We start from the raw sequence: 21,710 nt of genomic DNA, 5'->3' as shown, positions 1-21,710 counted from the left end.
CATTTCTGTCTCCCAGCTGCTTTTAGTAGCTTGTGCAAATTATGCAAACATTTGCACAGCCTGTTAGAGTGCAAGTTCCCAGGCTCTTTTCCTTCTGTGCCCTGTGGATTTTACTGTAGTGTGTTTATGGTAACTGGTTCTGGTGTTGGGGTGCTTGAGTGTGGGTAACAAAGTCCATAAATCGTAGGAGCCTATGCATTAATTAAAGCTTTTCTCTTCACAGGTTTTGCTGTGGTATATTTTGTCATTATGAGATGTCGTCTACCAGTGCTTCATTTGTGCAAATTAGATTTGATGACTTGCAGTTTTTTGAGAACTGCGGTGGAGGGAGTTTCGGGAGTGTCTACCGAGCCCGATGGATTTCTCAGGACAAGGAGGTGGCTGTAAAGAAGCTGCTCAAAATAGAAAAAGAGGTAAGAGTTTACTTTTCATTCACTTTGTCTGCTGTGGAAACAAGGAAAGAAATTATTTCCTAGTGTTTTCTATTTTCTAGCTAATCGAGGCAGACTACCTTGGGCTTTTTGCTTGTTTAACTATAAAACCTCCATAACTGGATGATGTTAGAATAAAGACATACTGAGGGGCCCCCAGCCCAGGGTGTATCTGATTTAAAGCATTGTTGTTTTACTGTTTCTTTACTATCCTCCCCCTTTTTCTTGTTTAGCAGCTCCTCTCTGCCCTGACCCTGAAGAGGAGAAGAGCTAGCTGTACCTGTGGAGCTAGTAATTTCCCTTTGATACAGCTGGGCATGTTGCTAGATAGGAAGAAGTAGCATTCACTATCTTTGCCTGCTTCTGTTTTCTCCTCTTTACATCTGATCTCTTAAGCACCATGGTTCACATTTGTATGTTCACTATAGGCTTAGCGTGTGTTGCTTGGCGTTGTCTTTTCCCTGCCTGCTGCAGGTTTTTATCTGGGGCTCCACTAGCTTTGAGTTCATCGTAGCCAGACTTTGGCTTGGTCTCACCTTGCAGTGAGGTTTAAACCTAATTGTTCTACCAGTCACCTTCCCTCATGGCATCCTGTGCGCCTGGAAAGGTGGACAGGTCCTTGGCAATGCTGTGGGAAAAGGCAGAGTGAACATACTGCACCTTTACCAACTAAGGTTGATTGAGGGTTTTTTTAAAAAAGATTTTTAGGTTTACCCAAAAATGCTCTTGACCCTCAGCTTTGTACAGTCTCAGCAGAGGCACAGTGTATGTGATTCTCACAGCGGTCTGAGCGCTGGTCACCACCACTGATGCAGCAGTGAGAACACACCAGTGTAGTGATGGACAGCACAGCTACTGGACTGCTGTTCCAGCACGACTAAATCTAACTTGTATACAATATCCTCAAAGTATTTTAGGAAGACAGTTGTAAGCTGGAGGACAGCAGAGCAGTACTAGGGATAATATGCTTAGTAAATAATGAGACACCAAAGTTCATCCACTGCTGCAGCAACCGAGTTAGCATGATTACGTCATGCTTAGTGATATGATAAGCATGTTTGATCATGATTAAGCAAGTTGCTGTCTAAAATAATGTGGAAGGATCTCATGATTTTTCCAGGATGGTGGGAAATTGTTTCCAATGTTTGTTTGTACTGTTCTCTTTATTTCTACTATTTATTGATACCAAAAGATACACAAAGACAAGTAAAATCAGTGCTATGCAGTATCAGCAGTGTGCTCCTTAAAAATCACCTGGCTGGCAGATCTCAATGGTGGTCAGTGAAATATCTTTATTGAATAGTTGTGTTTCTGGTGGGATTACGTAGGAGTCTCTCAGACCTGTTGCTAGGCACTTAAAGCATTTTTTAAAGAAAATTTAAAAACAGTATTTCTACATATTGTGGTGGCATAAACCTTAGTGAAATGGGAAATGATGGAGAAAATAGGACAGTCGTACGTATTGCTTGACACAGTTGGACCATTCAGCAAAAATACTTTTTTCTTTTTTTTTCAACAGCCCAATACAACATTCAACTTGTAGTAACAAGGAACACAGGTTGCACACTAGGAAAAAGAAACCGTATGCTGGAAATAATTTAGCATCATTTAAGGGTTTATTTAGGGATTAATGAAGGCTTGCAACTCATTAAAAGCTTGTATCATGGTGCAAATTAGGTTAATGCCCTCACATATCCAAATGAGGATCAAGTCATTTGTAAGAACTGGCTGTACTTCATCTTGATAAGTGGCACTGGGGAAATGGGTGTTAGGCAGTGGGTGCAGACCTGGTTCTGTTGGGCTTAAAAGAATGTAAATGAACTGGAGGGGCAGCCAGGGGCAGCTCTTCAATAAGAGCTTATTTGCAAAAATTGCATTTTCCTATGGAGAAACGCTGGGCTCATTTAATCTAGTGCAAAAAATTATTACAAGAACTAATGGTTGGGATCTGAGGCCAGACAAATTAGAATGGGAAATAAAACACAAATTATAAAGAGTGAAAATGAGTAATGCTTGGAGCAGACTACAAACGGGAGGAGTGAAGATGGAGAATCCTTTCCATCTCTTCATGTCTTCACACTGAGATATCTTTTTTGGACAATTGTTTTTGTCAAGTTGTTGAGCTCAACACAAGAGCAGCTTGCTGAAGTATAGTGGCCTATGATGTACTGGAGGCCAGCCTCAGTGGCCTGAAGGTCTCTAATGGCTGTGAGGCTGTTTCCATACATATTACGCAGTATGCTTATCTGCAGTGGTGACAATAATAAACATCTGTGACTGAACTGTGCTGAAAGTCATGTCAGGTCAATGACTCTTCTGATAGCAATAGAAAAATAACTTGCTGTAACTGTAATGTATCTGTGTTAGTAGATATTTGGATGTTTTGCGTTTAGTCCAGAAAACCCTTTCTGGTTTATTTGAAAGAAAATGTCCTTTTAACTTCATGACTGATTGTCTTGTATTTCTGTTAACTGCTGCCAATAATCCATAACAACTGATTAAAGAGAAAACAGAGAAGAGTTGGGAAAGGCTTGCTCAGAGGAATTTCATGCTAGCCGAGTCCAAGGGCACAAGCCAAGTCAATAGAGCTGTGGTATCATTCTGGAAATATGTTGTATCTGTGTTTCATTTTACTAAACAAGCCAATCAAAACCAGCAGAGATCTTGAAGGTTTTATATTAGCCAAGTGGCTAACAAGTTGTAACATATGAAACAAAGCATTTTTTGTTCCAGTATGTAGCAGTATATCATACTAAAATACGTGCTAAGAAAAACTTATAAATACTTTGAAGAGTGTTGCTCAGGCAGATTTCTTCAAAACTCCTTAAAATTTGAAAGATGGGAAGACCTCTGCAAGAGGTGTATGTTTATGTGAATAAAATACAGCTAAATAGGTGTGCTGAGGAAAATAAATACACTGCAAGATCTGAAACACTGGACAAGACTTCTGCTGATTAAGTAAATGGAGTGTGTCTTGAGTTTTTAACTAAACTGAGTGATTAAATAACAGCAAAACAAAATTAAATTGCCATTTTACTATCCAGTCCAAGCACTTTAGCAGTTCTAGGGCTTAAGCAAGGAACAGTAGTACGTTATCAATTGTTTTGTGGAAAATCAAACTTTCGATGTGATTCTATGATGTATGTGAGGGCAGCAGAAATGCCTCATGTAGTAGGATGTGCACTTTCTCCTTTTGCCCTAAGTGATAATTATGTGCACTAATTGAAGAAAATCTCACCCCTACTACTCAGGAAGTTATATGGTATTTTTCTGAACGATTTATATGAATTATTGGATAAACCCATAATTTGGCTTCCACTGAAATGGATGGGAGAGATTAGGCCCAAAGGCCTTATTCTGCAGATGGCTAGGAGTTCTTCTGACTCCTTTATCTTGAGCAGATAACTGCTGGAGCGAAATGTTACAACTTGTTGTTTTGTGCCTTGTCACATTAGCTTTTCAGTGAATAGCACTTGCCTCCTTTGATTGTGTGTGCATCTCAGAAGTTCTGTTATTTGTCACTGCTTTTGAAGGCTGTGGTTTTGGTGGCTGTTTTTTGGCAGCTGGCGTATGATCTGGAGTGTGGTTCTTCACTGGAAGATTTATTACTGCTGGAATTTTACCTGAAATATGAATTTAATTTTAATGTCACTGCTTTGTGGAAGTACTCCATGATCCATGAACTGTCTCCATGCTGTTGATGGACAGCAGTATTGCATCTGATTTGCTTGCTTCAGCTGTTACAACCACAGTACTTAGGTACAAGATTGTTTGGTTTCATGCAGTACAGCTGTTCCTGGATTCCTTCAAAATGCTGGTGGTGGTCTGTGCAAACTGCAGGAGAGTGGCAGGAAAAAAAACCCTGGTGAAATGTAACTGTAATCTTATTGGGAGATACTTCTGGTGAACTAACCAAACTAGTTTGTGGATAAAGATGTTAATTTGAGTAGGATTAACAGTGTATGCTTTGTTCAGTCATGTCTGTGCAATGCATTTGAGTTTTATGAGACTCAAAAATGAAAACATGTTTTTACTAGTTTTGGTGCTGTATTGCTGGAAGTCTGACTACCAGGGAAATCAGTTTTATATCGTCAGGTTTTCTTGTAAGTAATATATGTGCACTAAGCTTTAAGGGATCATTTAATGCTTCATAAAACTTTTCATATGGAATATAATGCTGCTTGTTCACTTTTCATGATCCGCTTCTGTAAGGGGCTGTCTAGAAAACACAGGTTGTGCCTGTACCTTCCGAACGGGATGAGTTAAGTATAACCACATGCATGTCACTGGACTTACCTCACTCATGTTTGTAGTCCTAAAAGAGAGCATGTGGTAATTTTAATGTGGGTCATGAGAGGAAGGTCTGGGAATGACTTTCAAGAGTAATAAGAGAAAAACAACGGAGTAAAATAGAGCAAAACAAACCAAACCAAATTGAAATTGATACTTACCCCTGACAGGACTAAAAATAGTAGGTGTTCTTTTTGCTTGCAGCTTATTGCTGGTGTGGGTGCTTGGGTGCCAGCCTTGAATGACTCTCCACACTGAGACCTGACTGTAATGAAGGGCAATTTTGAACTGTTTTATTACTTTATTAGCTCTTTGTAGGACCTCCTGCTCCCTTATGCCTCTCATGTCTGAGTCAGCAAGTATTGAGAGTGGTTCAAGATAACATTTGCCAGGAAATGTCTGGGTTTACCTGGTTCCAACTTGGAGCAGGGGGACAACAAACCCCATGTTTCCAACCCATGGTCCCTTGGTGCAGGTGCTATTGCTAATGAACAGTGAGAGGGGGCTTAGAGTGTGTGCTACATAAAGGTATGTAAGGTGTAGGAGTCAAATATATGAAACTTTCCAGAGATATCTGTGCCTATATTGGAAAATAAAAGAGTTAGCACAAAAAGTTGCCTGTCCGTATAGTAAGTGATCTCATGGGAACACTTCCAGCCCCAAAGTCATTTAAAGAAATACTGCTGTATCTTTTAACAGCTAAAAGGAAATAAAGCTGTATTTATTGTACCAGAGGAATGTCTTAAAATGTCTTTGTTTCTATTTTACAGAGTGGTTATTTTGCAGTGTTTTCTGTTTCTTTTTTTTAATATTTGGTAAAGGAAATGGTGTAGGGTGCTCCTCTTGGTGCTGACTAGGGTATTTCTGAAAGATATCGAGAGGATACTCTATACCTTTTCTAGACTGTGGAAGTTGTCAAAATGGGTTCAGATCCTCCAGCTGTTATATACTCTGTATCTTGCAGAATAAATTTGTTTTGTATAGGGCAGACTTCTGCAATAAATCTCTGACTGCTTTTGAGTTTTCCCTACTCTTGGCTTTCATTCAAGGGATATTTTCTGGACAACTTTAATTTGTAAATGAATGTGATGTTTTTAGGTGTGAGGAAGGTTTCTGCATTAGATTTTCTTAGTGGGTGCTTTGGATAAGACTATATCATGAGTGTTAAATGGCATGTATGTTGCAACCAAAATGATAACAAAATCCCCTTGGTATTTGGGAGATACGAGTATAATGAAAGACGATGTAGAAGTGCCAGAATACAATTATTCTTGGGAAGAACAGGCTTTAGTTTCATTCTGTCTGTTCCAAGAAGAAACTTCATTCTTCTGCATCTCTGCTCCCCTAAATGGTCTCAGAAACCTAGCAATCTAGGCACAGAAACATATTTATCTGTATCTTGCTACATTTTATTGTAGTGGATTTTTTTACTTGTGTATTTAAACATTTTTATACCACATTTTTAATTTAAAATTAATAATTTTAATTAGTAACTTCTTTCAAAAGGAGTTACTCATCATTTATATGAAGCATTTGTAGTACGAGTTGTGTGGCTTACTGAGTTTTTTTTGACCAGCTTAATTTGAGATTCTTACTTACGCAGGCTGTGTGTACATTCTTAATTCTTTTAAATCAAGCCAGTTTTGGCTTAATTTGATTTAGACATCAGCTGCAATGAAACTGGCATGTCGGGGCACAGACTGGCAATCTGTGCCTTTAAAAGTTATTTTGGGTCAGTTGAGACAGAGTGACTGTCAGCGTTGTCATCTTAGCTTGCAGTAAATGAAAAGCAGTTTCACAAGTGTTGGGAATCTTGCTGTAGCCATATTTAAGAAGTCACCCTGTTCTTTTTTATCAGCTAAACCACCAGATTTTGAACTGAAATTGTCAAGGGTTAAGTGCATATTTCCTTCTATTGACTGGTGGTCAGCTTTGAACAGTTACTACGTAAACAAACTTGATATAAGGTAAATTAAGAAAGTAAGATGCACTAGATTTGTCTGTCGCTTCCTTTTGAGCGGCTGTGTGGTGGTTAGTTGTTGGATAGCATTAAACCATGACGCCCTTTTACCTCAATTATCTTTAATTTTGTTTATTTGCAGAAGGTGCAACTTCTGCAGGTGAACAAGTTCTTATGCCAATTTCCTGACAGATTATGAATAAATGGTGTTTAGAGTAGGGAAAAAAATCTCTCTTGATTGTTTAGAAAGCACTCTTTCTCATCCTTTTTTGCTATTTACAATATGCAGCCTGATAGGATATTATTAAATATTCTTTAGTTTCATAATTAGTTTAATTCAATCATATATTGTCTTAAAAATTATTCTGTCAATATGTTGCAAATTTTGTTTGATGGTGGGTTGCTCAAGTTGCCAGTAGATCTTAGCTGCAATTAAGAGTATTTTTCCTAGTTCTGTTTTTTTAAATTTTGCTCTAGATATGTTTTTCCTTTTTCTGTTTTGGTTTTGCATGGGTTCAGTTATTATTTGTAATTTGAAGGGGAGGTTATGTTGCTTATTTCTCCATGCCAGCAACCCTTGACATCAAATGGCAGCTCTTTTGTTTCCCCTCCCACGACATTCTCTGACCCCGAGCTTCTGTTGAAGTGATCAACTGCAAAATGGTATTTTTGGATGTTTTAGCTGTCCTGAGGTTTGCTGTAGAAATCACATGGATATGGAAGAGATCCTTTTCTCTCAACGTGGTGTTTTAGGCTGTTGCAGGCTCAAGCAACTGAGGGTTGGTTCAAGTTAGTCTTTTCTCTACATTTGTCTAACTATACAGATTTCTTAAAATAAGGTTACAGTTAAAAATCGCATGGCAGATGAAATCTAGTGGTAACTTTAGAGTATGGTAAGTGATTGCATGTTTGAGTCTTGACAGCTTTGAGGGACAGCTGACAATTTAAATATCTGTGACCCTCATTGAAATCCGTTGGTGTTACAGGCCCTGGGGACTCTAATTAAATAATTTACACTCACTGCAGCATACAGAATGACGAATTACTGTTTCTGATAATACCAAAGTTGCTATTGAGATGTGTGGAAGTGTTGTTTGAATCTGCCAGTTTCTGGCTTGTTGCATGCCTGTGTGATGGTGATGGTTCAAATGAAGTCAGAGATCTGTGCTGGAGTTGATGTGATATGAGTCTGGGACCATCGGTCTCCTGGAGGCCATTTTTCACAGGTGTATTCAAAGCTGAGCATGGGGCCACAATCTTTGGTTGGGGACCCCAAATTACTTACCACACATGGTAGCAATAGAATTTTGAACAACATGTTTTTTCCTCTTAAGAGGGCAATAAAACACTCAAAAGGACTGGACATGCCCTCCTTTACTTGCCTTTTTTTTTTGGTCCTTAATTTTTGATTGTTTGCACATGAGTTGTGTAAGGGTCTGGGGCACAAGATTTCATTGAAAACAAAGTTGAAGAAAAAAATATATAAAAATATATAGCCTTACTGTAAGGGAAGCATCAAAATCAATCTTTTTGATTGTAACAATGCAACCTAGACTGTAGAAGTTACTTCACATTTACCTATTGCCACTTATTAAGGTGCTGATAGACAAAGTTTCCTTTTTAAGAGGACAATATAAACAGTCACAAGGAAACACTCAGACCTGTTTATGTTAGCTGGAGGCTGCAGAGGAGCCCAGAAAATAGCTTCGGCATTAACCCTTTCTCTCATACTCAATTAATTGCACAAACACACTGGGGAGATGAGGCCAGTAAGCGCAGGTACAGAGCTGCTCTTCTGGTCCAGCTGCCTCCAAACTGCCCTGTTTGTCTTTTTAAGTGTGTTTTATCTGTTACTGGAGAAGAATCCTATGTGCAAATACTTGTTCATTTACTAGATTAATGCTTAGTGAATCTGCATTTTGCATAATTTCTATTTACAAAAGCCAGCTCCACTGGGAAATGGGGTGACTCGAGTAACAGTGACTGTTTCTGTGCCTCCTTGGTCCCCTCTGCAGCTCAAGGCCCTGATGTCTGAAGAACAGGGCAGCCTCTTGAACACAGCAGGGCCCCCTCTATGATATAGGTCCTCGGCAAAGTAGTGCCTGGCCCCTGGATGTCACTGAAAGGGGACAGTGCCACATGCCTTCCACTTCTCTTCATGTGCCTCTGGTTGCTCATTTTACTCCAAAACTTCTGAAAATTGAGGTTCCTTATGGCTAAATGTTGTAAGCAGGGGAGAGAAAAAAATAACATCATGATACACACTAGACCAAATAGCTGTGGGTTTTGTGTATCAGGCACGTGAGCTTCCAGTAGCCACATCAGAAATAAGCAGGGTTTGTAAAAACCCTTGAACTGCAGTAGGAGAGTGTTGGCTTTTCAATAAAAGCTGAGGCTTTCTACAAATTTTTATCTGGCAGAGGCAGAATAGGAGAGTTGAGTAGGTGGTTGTTCTGGAAACTTGTTAAAATAATGTAGTTGTTGCACTCCTGAGTGAGTGACATTTTCCAAGAGGAGATCTTTTCCTCTTCCTTGGAAGAATCACAGAACAGAGACAGTGTAGTGCCTCCATCCAGTTAGAGGGGGAAAAGCACAGAAATCACTTTCTGTCTAATCATATAACCACCTTAATTTTAATAATGTCAGATGCATTTGAGGCAATCCTGTCAAAGATGATGGCTTATAAGTAGTGATTGGTGGTTTTCCTTTTTGGTGAGCTCTGTACTTTTAATCTCCTAAACCAAGGAAAAGGCTTTTTACTTTGACCTCTGTAATTTGTCTGTTTATGCTGAGGTGCTGTGGGTGATCTAAGTATGTAGCAGCAGATGGGTAAAATTCGGAGCTGTTGAATAGCACTTCCTTTTGGATGTCACCTTGCTAGTACCCCCTGTAAGAGTTTGCGAGGGCTCTAAAAGCAAGTACAAGATCCAGAACCTGACTTGTTTGGAGTTCTGCTCTTAACTTTTGCTTTTTCAGTTGTTTATGTATTTGTACCAAAGTCTTCATTGTAAAGTTTTATCTCCAAGGTATCTCTCATCCATCCTGTGCAGAAGCTGGCAATAGCATGGTTTCTGGCACTGTGTCCTGAGCGGTTTACACTATTTCCATTGCAAACCACTTCCCTTTTCCTGCTACAATTCTGGAAGGAGACCTGTGATTTTTTCAGTGACTGGGAATAAAGCTTAGTCCTCCTGAGGTAAACAAGTAACTGTTGTTACTTAACAAATTTTAAATCTGCAGTATGAAACTGCCTACCTTTTCACTCCTGTGTTTCTGTGCTATACTGTGAGAAGGAAGATATTCCCTGCCTGTTACGGCTGTTACTGAGGCGAATGTGGAGTAACAGCACTAACAGGGTGCCTGGCTCGAGAAATTCAGGGCAAGTGACACTTGATTCTGTAATGACACTGGCATCGGCTGTTAGCTCTAGTGACATGGTCGTTGTCTTGAAACTGTGACCTGAGTTCCCTTTTTGGGAAAGAAAAAACCCGCAGACCCATTTCAAAGACCAGGGCAGCTGCTTTGTTTGTCTTTTAAAATCTGTATTTCTGCCTTTTTGCTTGGTCAGTGTTTAGAACCATTAAAAAAATAAATGTGACATGGGGACTGAGGTCCTGCAGCTAGAGCTCCTTTATAATTACATATTCAGCCACAACCATACAAAGGAAAATGAGAGTCCCTTTTCCTTTATGTACTGTGTTTCAGTTTTCCCTTAGGTTTAAATTGGCATTTTGGACTATGTTCACTGGAGCCACTGAAGAGCTTATCAGAAAAGGAAGGAAACAGAGGGAGGGAAAGAAAGATAGATTTCCAAATGACAACCTTTTGAATAGTCCAAGTTCAATCCCTAAAACAAAAAGTGGAATCTTTTTTTTTTCTAAATAATGTGCTCTACAGTCTCACCTCTCATCTTGAGAAACATGAAAGAACAAGTAAAAGAGATGACCCAAATCACAGAGTTCCTTTGAAAGAAGAAATTCAGCTGTTTTGAACACTTACAATCAAAGGAAGTGGTTTCCCTAATTACATGAACTATGTGAAAGCTCTCAGAATAGCTCTTCCACCCCAGGATTCCTTGCACTTTAGAAGTTTGCATAAAAGCTCACATGGAGAATCAGATGCAAAGTGTTTGATTCAAATTTTATTAGGCAGAAGTGAGCATACATTCGTATCTCTGGGTTTGACAGCTGGTTGGGTTTGGACCACAATCCTGGGTTTGATGGATTTCAGTCCTATACTTTAAAATCTTTCACTGTTCAGGTTCTCTGGTGAGATACCCCTTTCAAGAGAAACAGGGAAATGAAAAAATGGAGAAGGGATAGAGGGGTCCCTTTGTGAGCTTTCAGTTGAGGGTTCTTCACACTGATTAAGCTGTTCATCATTGTGAAAATCCACCTCTGTACACAGCTTTGAAAAGAATGAGGAATTTTACTTCCTCTCATTTTAAAGAAGCTGTATATCTTAAAATATGTATTTGGAAGAAATTGAGACCTGAATTCTGTAACTTCAGTATTTTTCTAGCACCACCATTTACTTCAACCCATCAAAATTCAGTAGAAACTTTAAACAAAAAAGCAGTATTTTCAGAAGCCTATTACACCTTGTCCTTTCTTTTTTTACATTCACAATAATAAAGTTATGTTAGTCTAAACTAAACAGTGATGTGTGAAAAGATGCAGGATGCTTCTCAAGGCTTAAGATCTCTGTTCCTCAAGATTTCATTTTCAAAAAGAGTTTTGGTTTTTTGGTAGTTTGGTAGTAATGGCGGCAAGCAACAGAGAACTGGAAGCAATATCAAGATCATTTTGGAATGTAGAGACCTAAAGTTAGATGCATCATTGACCCAAATGAAATGCTCAGTTTTCTCCAAATTTTGGCAGAGTATAATTTTATTTATTTGTCTTTACTCCTCAGTTTCTTAGCTAAAAATGTAGTTATATTTTTAGCAAGAGTTATGAGCATTCATCACAAAATTATCTGTCCTGAAAGTGCTAAAGATAGGTATCTAATCTTTACCTAACTAAAGCTAAAAATGATTCTTCCTTTCCAAACCATTTCTGAAACTAACAGGGTGCTGTCCCTGAGGATACAATATGGAATAATTAATAGTTGAAATATTATTAAATAACATTTGCAAGATTTGCAATAATGTGCAGGACCATCACACTTGCTCTGCACAACAGTAATCTGCAAATAGTCTTATATTCTCCTCTCAGAGCCAACTACAGTAATTATATCCAGATTTTATAAAGACAAGATAATTGATTAAATTGGCCTTGAGGAGAAATTTTGAAGCCCTTCAAACCGCAGCTATTCAAACTCAAGAAGGAAGAAAGGCAGAAGGGCTATGACAGATACATAGGATCAGCCAAACCCTCTTGATAATAACAGTGAATACCAATAACAAGATATTGCTAACTCTACTTGAAGAGAAGAAGAAATGTTTCTCTGGGTGATTTTTTCCTACCAATACTGCATCTGATAAGAGTTATCCTTCCTAAGCTCCATTTCATCTGGTTTTTTTTTTCCAGGCAGAAGGGGGGACTTTCCCTGGTATCAGGGAATTGTCTCCTAGAAGCGAACGCTCAGCAGACCAGCAGTGTTGCAAGTAAAGTGCAGCACACGTGGAAGGGGAGGAGAAATGTCATGTAGCCATACAGCGCTCTGACAGGGTGGAAAAGAGTTCTGGCTGTGCCCTCCAGAGAGATGTGTCTCAGGCAGCAAAGCTTTGTAGTCAGTATTGCTAGAGGACAATTTTGTTTGGATGAAGGAGAATGCTTAAAGGAATCCTAACCTTGCCTGACCCGAAGGTGGCATGGGAAGGTATGTTTGCTCGTGTCTGATCCTTGATGGGAGTTGATTTCTCCCTATATGTAAATTAGAATAGCCCTCAAATGAGTTTTTGCATATCAGTAGTATTGGAAAATGCAAAACTGTGGTATGTGTGATGCTCTTACTCTTCCACACCAAAGGAGATGTTGCAGGTCTGAATGTGCCCTGGATCCAGCTTGTGAGCTCGTTTTGTTGTAGTGAACTTTGCCAATCCTTGTCTTACTCGGAGCTTTGCTAGAACAGGAAGAGAAATGCCAATACTTTTTGCTGTGGTCAGCTTCAGACTGGAGTTGTCATTAGCTGCAGCATGTTACCTCCTTTTTGGCTTTTCAAGTACAGCCCCTGGAGAAGAGGTTTCATTCGTACACCACACAACGTGACCCCAGTCCTGAAGTTCCTGTGGGTTCTGTATTGCAGCGTTCCCACTTCCTCTTGCCGTTTCATTTATTGCAGGTCCTCGGGAAGCACAGTGCAGGGTGATGGAGGAAGTAGTGTAAGTCAATTGTTTTGTAATCACAAAATAGACAATCTCCTTTTTCTAACTGGCCTTTTAAACTTTCTTAATCCCCCATTGGGGTACGGTATGTATGTGGTATTCCTCTCATTTATTTCTGATATGTCTGGAATTTTTGTAATAAAATGATGAAAGAGAAAATTCAAATGAAATCTGAAGGTGCAGATTACTGGTGTGGAAATAGAAACTCACAATTAGAGAAATGCCAAAGCTGAATGTGGTTGTTAAGATGTTCTTTCCCTTTACATGTTTATCCTAAAATGTACTGTGGTTACATTGTGAAGTATTATTGCAGTACTGTTATTTTTGCATTCAATTGTCTTCCCATTTACCACTTTTTCCTACATCTGTGTTCTTTTAGAAATTTTGGTCTGTTTGTGTGTGTGAGTTAGAGCAGTTCTAAGAAACATATTGTTCGTGTTGGAGGATGAGAATTAATGGCATGCATGATACTGTGATTTGTACGCATTTCCAAATCTCCTTAGAGGAAATGCTCCTGGCATGGTTGTGCTTTGTTCCACCAAACCATCACAAAGGAGATGGAGCTGGTCTCAGGCTTTGTATTCTCAGTTTGGCTCATTATTCAGTTTTGCTGTTTCTGGTTTGAACCGCAGAGCCAAAGTTGCAGCGCAGACATTTGCAGTACCTCTGGTTGTTCTGTCCTAACTTTGGGGAAGGAACTGGCTCGGGACATTACTGCTTGGTTGGAGAAGAGCACTGAGAAAGTCAGACTTGGCTTAATTTCGTATCATGTGGTGGTACAAAAACTGTGTGAGTTCTCTGCTGTTCATGAAACTCAAAGCCACTACTTTCATAGGATACCAGGTCACTCTGTAATTAGTCTTTCTCACTCTTCTAAATAGGTTCTCCTAGATTTCCAGTTTCTACAGAGTTCAGATACTGGTAATCAAGTTACTGCCTTTTTTAACAATTTATTTTGAGGCTGACTGCTTGTATTCTTGTATAGATACAATGTCAACATAATTTAAAAGAAAATGTTTTATTTTCTGAAAAAAAAAAAAAGTTAGAAATGAAATAGATGTTATTGACATGTGTATAAGCAGATAGCTATAAAGAAGTCTAGATAAGATAAGGCATTTTGTGTACGAGAAATTAATCAAATATAAATAGGGGAAAAGGTGAAGTTACATGTCAGAAATATATAGTACAGCAATACTGATAAATGTTTTTTTGTGACACTAAAACAATTTTTAAAATATTGCTATTTTTCCTCTAAGGCTTTTATCTTGGGCATTGTTTTATTTGGATTTTTTAGCCTCAATGGAAAAAGGTTGAGCTAGCATGAAGGTAGCCTGAAAGATCCCAAGAAAAAATAAACAGTGAATCTACTTTGCATAAAGGTAAAAGCTTGAAATTTCAGAAGTTTTGTCTAGTTTCATTTTTTTTTGACCATTGCTACCCAGTAGGGGTAGCATTTGAGCCAAGTTTCTAAGTAAAATACAATTTTCAGTCTTAGGCAAAGAGGAGTAACTTTTCTGAAAAGCAGGTAGGGTCATAAACCATTTATGTCCTGAAACTTTAGTTTTATTGGGAATGGAGACTCTGATCCATAGTGGTCTGGGTGGTAGTGTGAACATAAGTCAGAGAGCTGCTGTGAAGTCTGTTGTTCTAGCTATTGCTCAATGGCATGGTCCTGGCTGAAGGGCGATCGTACTTAGTTGGAGGAGGTACAAGTCAGATTTTGGTGGAGTTGGGAGTCTTGTGTTCCCAGAAACTGTTCTTGCCAACGTTCTTGCCAATCTCAGCAAGGTGAAAGAGAGATCTGGCTGTAACCTGAGGAAGGATGTTTACTGCTTAGGTTATGGTAAAGAGAACGAAGACTTGGTAAGTCACAGAGGCAGCTCACTGCTCTGGATTGAGGAAGGCAGGTGATCTGTTGTTAATACATGGTAAAACCAAAACGGGAAGTAGCTTCAGGGAGAAGACTTCACCATGATTTGTGGTGGATTATTTGGGCAGTTGCACATAAAACCATGATGTGTGTCATTCTGATAATGCATTCAGATAATGCACAGCAGTCAGAGATTCAGATTATGGTGACAACTCATTTTCTTGAAAACTCCAGATTTTGTGAGCTTATGTGTGGCATAGGTAAATGTGGCATGAAAAATGGTTCTTGTCCATCAAGGACTCTCAAGACACTTCAGCAGAAGAATGTCTGTAGTAGGCAAGTACTTTCTCTCCTTTCTTTTATGTCAGTTCATCACAGCCAGAATTTCTGTGCTGAAAGTTTTGTGGTTTTTTAAAGTAAGTAGTCTCTGGGTATGGAGCGATTATTTGCTTTTCTGCAGAGGCAGGTAGTTTTTGAGTGATAACTGGGGAGAGCCTTCTACAGAGCTCTGGTGGAAAGCAAAACCCCACATGGTTCCCCAGTGGTTGCTGTTAGCATGTAACGGGGAGGTAACACATCTTGTGGTGTGCTGTTTTCATGAGGGTGGGCTCAGCCTGTCTGATTGAGGAGCATTTTCTGGAATTATAACAATCACTGGGATTCCAATAAGAGGGATCCCCATCAAGTGCTGTCCCTATCATTAACTACAGTAGGTTGAATTTATCTGCTCTAAGATAGGCTTAAAGTGAGTGCTCATCAAGAACATGACGATTTTTTTCCATGGTTAAATTACAGTTTTCATTACAGTTTCAAGTTTGAGAAAATACTTTAGTGGAAAGACCATAGCTGCTTTAGAGGAGTGGATCAGGATCCATGAGTACAGCTGCTGCTGTCTCTGTTGGAGTCTGTGCAAATTGTTCACCAAAAGGCACTGTATAATGAGGTTAGACTTGTTCTTCTAAGTTACTTTATCCAGATTCCTTACAAATAATCTGCAGATCTCAGAAAAATCACTGCTCTAGCTGGATATGTATGGACATCACCTTTCTCCAGGTACCGTTTATTTGACATTATTTTCTCTTCTGTTGCTCCTGAACACTGCAAGAGACTCTTTAAGAGGGGATTGGTTTTGCCCGTCACTGTTGTACCAGAATTTCTTTCCCACAAGGCACTCGTGAGATTTACAGTGACTTTGAAATAATTTCCTTGGATATTTTGGGTCTGGAAAGATTCAGGTGTTGCATATAAGCCATCATACCTGCTTACCTGTGGAGTGAGCTGGGAGTCAGAAAGTTTCATGTTTTGTTATTCCCTTGTATTTTAGAGATGTCGTGGGTTTTGTTGCTGTGCTTTATAGTCAAAGCAGGTTTGTATTCAAAATGATGGCAAGTAAATGGGAAGATTACCCAACACTGAGAAGAGAAATTATGATTGCTGAAAATAAACTGCTCTATGGGAGCCCAGGTATTTCAAACCTGCTGCTGAGTCCACTCACCTATTGTTTCTATTCAATTACTGGTATTGCTTTGCAGCTGGAGGCAGCTTCTTACTCTAAACCTGCCTGAACTAAATATTTATAATATTGCAGGACATTGCTCATTTCTAAACTCTTATACCATTACAAATACATAGTTTATGCATGTTTTGAAGGGTTTTGCTAACTGAATAACACTAGTGAAATCCAAACTACTACTCTTGTTCTTGGCAGATCTCCCTTTATCAGGTACTTTAATAATAAATGCTGATGCAATCTCAAGCTGTATGCTGCAAAATGTAACAGTCCTGTGAGATGTATTTGGATGTTGTGGATTTCTGGTTTAAATATGTGTGAAGTGTGTGAAGATGAGTTATTTGTCCATGATCATTATGCTTTTTTTTTTTTTTGTAAATGGCAGTGTAGTTGTAACTCAAAATGTCGTTCTCAAGCTTATTAACTATCTGTAAGGATTTTATGCAGAAAATGCCCTTGCTTAGTTTTATCCTAAACGCTGCAGCTTCTGTTAACAGTCTCTTCTGTCATTGACAGCAAGTTTTTATCCCCCATGAGGAGGAAGACCCAACTCCATGATTCTGCAATTGCTCAGTTGCCACTGGCAACTCCATGTAGTTATTGTACTCGGCTGATGTACATCAGTGGCAGGATCGAGCCAGTTAGCTTGATCTAACTCTCTCCTCCTGCATAAGGCAGAGGGTCTGCTGACACGTTGCAAGGACAGATCTCCCTGTGATTTTTGGAGAGACCAACCTGCTTTCCTTGAGCTGAGCAAGCCTTTGGGCTGTTTTGACCAGGAGTGTTCTGAATTCACTGGATAGTACTCGTAATCCCATAGCCTTCAAATTATCCTTAAATTTGCCAAGTTATCTGCAAAGATTGCTATAAAAAGTTATAGGAGATTATAAAACTCGTTTTTATTTTCAAATGGTCAGTATCCAATATATTTTACTACTAGCATGTCTAAAAATATTCCTTACCTCCAAAAATGCTCATACACATTTGCTACTGCATGGTGCAAATGAAATATTTTGAAGTAAATTACATAAGATGGGATGAACTCGTAACAGCACATAATAAATTTATGTCCATATTCCCTCGGCGCAATATGTTGTGACTGTTTAACAGAATTGAGGTATCTTGGTAATGTGCTTCTTTTCTTTCTTCAAGATTGCAACCTAAAAGTCAATACAAGGTATTTAAAGTGTGTGTTTCTACCACAGTATTTCAGCAAATGAGAATTTATTAGTTTCCTTTATATTACCACTTTTAATCTCTGGGACTTGTAACAGTATAGGACATCATTTTGGATGCAAATTTGATGCTTTGAAACATTTACTCAATCAAAATGCATCAATCGAATAATGGAATTTAACCCTTCTTTTCTGCGGGGTTTGTGAAATAGTATCCCTGTAACACCAAATAGATGGGTGTCTTCTAAGACATAACAAATGCTAACAGAATTTTAACTTTTTGATGGAGCTTATGTTAATAGCTTTTATTTCAGATAAGTGATCCTCTAAATGAATACTAAAAAAGAGTCCCAAACTCAGACAGCCTTAAGTGACATACAGCCGTAGTTTTAAGAACTATGAGCACCTTTTGAAAGGGATGGTAACACTTTTGTGCTGGGAAGGTGCCTGCAGTTCTCATCGAAGCATGTGGTAACTGCTTATTTGCAGTTAAAAAATCTCACTGAGGATTCTTTGGCTTTGCCATGTTCATGTGGTTTTCCTCTTGCTTTGTTAATATCAAATACAGTTTAATAGGTTTAACAAACATTATCTGAACTGGATAATCGAGTGTGCTCTGCTTATTAATAACTTTCTTCTCGGAGACCCCAAAGCACCAAACCTTCATATATTTATTTTCTTACAAAAATTTATGAGAACAAACAGTAGGCAAAGTCCTAAATTTTTATTTTGTATCTGCTTGATTTTCTTTTTGATGTTAAAAACTGTAATAATTGCATAGCATCCCTGCTGTAAAATTCTTCGTAGTTTTATATTTCTAAAATTCTTTATGTATCTCTTTATTTGTTGCATATTGAGAGGAACATTTTTGTTAGCAATGGTAGAACATGAGTTGTCTAAGACTGGCATGATAATCCAGAAAGAGCTAAATTACATAAACTGTTTCTATATCCTGCTCATTAAGAATTGTATTCAATTTAACTTTTGAAAGCACAGAAACAATGAAGTAGTTAAAAATATCTGCTGGGCATAGTATCTGATTTCTATCAAAACCTTAACGTGATTTAAAAAGAATCATCATCATGAGGCTGTATAATATTTATGTTATAGCATGTAAAACATATTTATATCTTGTGAAAAACTAGGCAATTCTTTTTGGCTTAATGATTGTCAGCATTACATTAAAAAAATCATAAGCCTGTAGGATTCTAAGATGCATATTTTACTAGTGTTTTGTAGCTGAATTGTAGCTTGAGATGCTGAGTGTCTTAGTATTGTGTCTGTAAAATAATGTTTTGGGCTCACTTACCTAGAGAAACTATTATATTGTAAGAGATATCATCCCTTGTTAGGCATCATGGTTTAGTCAGGGACTTGTCAGTGTGAGGTTAATGATTGGACTCAGTGATCTTAAAGGTCTTTTCCAATCTAGGCAATTCTGTGATTCTATGATCGGTGAATTCACAGGAGAGCGTTCCTCAGACACTGGAAACAGACACAGACTGAATTCATTTTTGAGCAGGAATCTGGAAATAAAAGTTTGGGATTGATTTGTGTTAGAATTCTGTATCTTTCTTTGTATGTGACTGTCAGTAAATAGAATGATTTTAATAAAACATCAGCTGGCTTCTTCCAGCTGCCCTTTTTATTAGACTGAGAGTAGCTAAGTTGCAACTCTCCCAAGAACATGACAAAGGTCAAAGCCTTTAAAATGCTACAAGACTTAGGAAAAAGTATCTTTTCAAAGCTGCTTTAAGTATGTCTAAATATCTCCTTAATAAACATGGCAGACATTTCTTTGGAAAAGTAGATAACCAAACTATTACACAATGTAATAATAAATATTAGAAGGCAGTTGAGGAAATTGTATTAATCAGATTCCTGAGGTAGCTAAGCATGTCTCACCCTGCAATTTTGTATGGAGCAAAGGTGCCTCTTGCTGTGCAATTAACTGCTTTTTTTAACAGGAGAGTTGTTTGGCTGCTGGCTGACTCGATAGTCTCACAAGGGGCTGCAGCTATTTCCCATGTTAATCCTAAACTAGTGTGCTCAAGCCAGGGTGAAAGGAGGGCCAGCAGCTCCAAAGGGATCTGAAATAAATGGTCATTAAGTTGCTGTGGGCCCAGTTTGCCCAGACCCAAGCAAAAAAAGTCTTTTGATACTGAAGAAACTATGTGGTCAGATGTCCTTTTGCAGATCCAGCTGTGCTGCTGGAATAGGCTGCTAGTCCAAACACTTGATCACTTCCCTTGACTACAAGTGTAACAACTTTATAACATTTTTCCAAGGAGGATCAGAGTAACTAAAATACGCTGAGTTGTTTGGTCTTAGCTAACTTTAGCTGCCTTGGGATGTGGAGCTCTAACAAGAGCAGCTGGGGCTGGTATGAGTAGCTGGCAAGCAACCACACAGCTGCACGCAAAGTGCCTCTGTCCACATCCTTACTGCCTTTGCGGCTGCAATTAAAAATCTGACGATAAGGCCTTGTCTGCCTTCCCAAGTAATGCCAGCTCAGCATCAGGTGGCTGGTGCCCACATCTGCGGTCAACACCGACCTTGAAGAGCTAAGCTGCATTTGCTGCTCTTGCTGCAGTGGCACTGGGCAGAGCATAAGCAGGCTAGGACTTGAGTCATGCCAGTGAGCTGTGACTTGTGCTGCTCGTAACGAGGCCATGCTGGCCAGGTAGCTTGCTTTGTCTCCTCATCAGCTGCTGGCCATACTGAACACCTGTGTTGGTGGTTTCTGTTTTGCAGTTGCTGAACACAGAGAAGGCCTAGAGGAGGACCCTGTTTTTACGTGCTGAAAATACTGAGGATATGAGTATACATGCATAGTTGTTTGTACTAGAAGGTTAAGAGCAGTACTAGCAGGTCTAGAGGCAGCTGTAGGGTGATGTCAGTCACAGATGACGTAATTGACATTTTCACATGTGTCAAAAAGCAGAGATTAAGCAAGCATAAAAATAAATTAGCTGTTAATCACTTTGATCTAGACCATGGTTCACAGGACACAATTAGTTTGTACACTGAGGGATTCCTTGAGTCCCTAAGTCTTATACTGTAGTTGTCTTATGAATTGGGTTTGATTTACAGTAACGCTACAGAAGCCCGTAAGTGAGAATTAAACTAAAATGTTTTTAGTGTAATTTGCTCTGACGTTGTATTTCGTGACAGTGATTGAATTATGTAAACAGTGGATTAGCTTTGTTTAGGCTTCTGAATCCCTTTGCCTTCAATAAATGGCATCCATCTAGTATGTAATTCCCTACAGCAAGACTTGAGGGAGGGAACGTTTCACCCATACTTGTGGTGTAAGTACAGGGTGAATGGTTTTATTGTGGTTTGATGGTCAGTACCAGGCTGTGACTAAGCTTATCATGGGACTAAGCATAATATTCAACTCCACTGCAGTCATCTTGTGTGTCTGACTGTGTCTCTATGTTACGTCCAAGGAGTTTGTATTTACATGTTTGGGTTGTGTCTTTCCTTCAGCAGAACTCCTTCTAGTTTTGCTTCGATCCAACTTTTTTTTTTTTTAAAATAAATTTTTAAAAATCTTATCTTTCACAAAAAAAGAATAAATTAAATAACTGAAGACTTGTTACTTGTCATCACTGTGGCTTTAGGTAGGAAATTGATGCTCATATAATGAGCATGAGATAGTTAGCAGATTTACCAAGGGAAGTGAGTGTGCCATGCTCAAGCCCATGAGGGCTGGCTTCTTCAGTGGCCTTTAGGCAGGTAGATGCATGGCAGGATTTTCTTCCAAGCATTTATGCTATTTGGATTTAAGTATGAGTTTGATGCTTAAAGACGATTCTAAATATTCTTGTAAGTGCCTAAGAAGTCTTTGAAATACTGGTCTTTAACCACCACTTTGTAATTTGCTATCTGAAAGTCAGTCTTTCATTGAAATATGACACTGTCTTGTCAAAAAAAGTACAAAAGCTTCAAAGATGTGGATTGACTCGAAATCTGGTTCTCACTGTAAGGAATAAGTGTCTTTAAATTGGCTAATAGACTTCATAGCTGATCTACAGCAAATGAAAAGAACAAAACATGAAAGGAATAGTCTAGAATCGTTAGTGCTAACAACAGCACAGTGATTAAAAGTGTTTAGAAAGGATTTCTTTAAGAAGTAATGGT

General features: G+C 38.8%; 1 protein-coding gene across 1 annotated transcript in view; it reads left to right on the top strand.

Moving 5' to 3' along the window:
* The first annotated feature begins 254 nt into the window (after positions 1 to 254).
* The window catches only part of LOC104532034 (mitogen-activated protein kinase kinase kinase 20), a 46,307-nt gene continuing 24,851 nt past the window's right edge, over positions 255 to 21,710 (top strand). The window contains exon 1 of the mRNA XM_010177115.2: positions 255 to 413. Within this exon, the coding sequence (XP_010175417.1) occupies positions 255 to 413 (159 nt within the window). The remainder of the gene's footprint in view (positions 414 to 21,710) is intronic.

Source organism: Antrostomus carolinensis, unplaced genomic scaffold (assembly GCF_000700745.2).
Source record: "Antrostomus carolinensis isolate BGI_N321 unplaced genomic scaffold, ASM70074v2 scaffold48651, whole genome shotgun sequence".
In the NCBI taxonomy this organism is placed as follows: domain Eukaryota; kingdom Metazoa; phylum Chordata; class Aves; order Caprimulgiformes; family Caprimulgidae; genus Antrostomus; species Antrostomus carolinensis.
The sequence above is the reverse complement of the archived record's forward strand: the minus strand, read 5'-3'. Positions and strand labels throughout refer to the sequence as shown.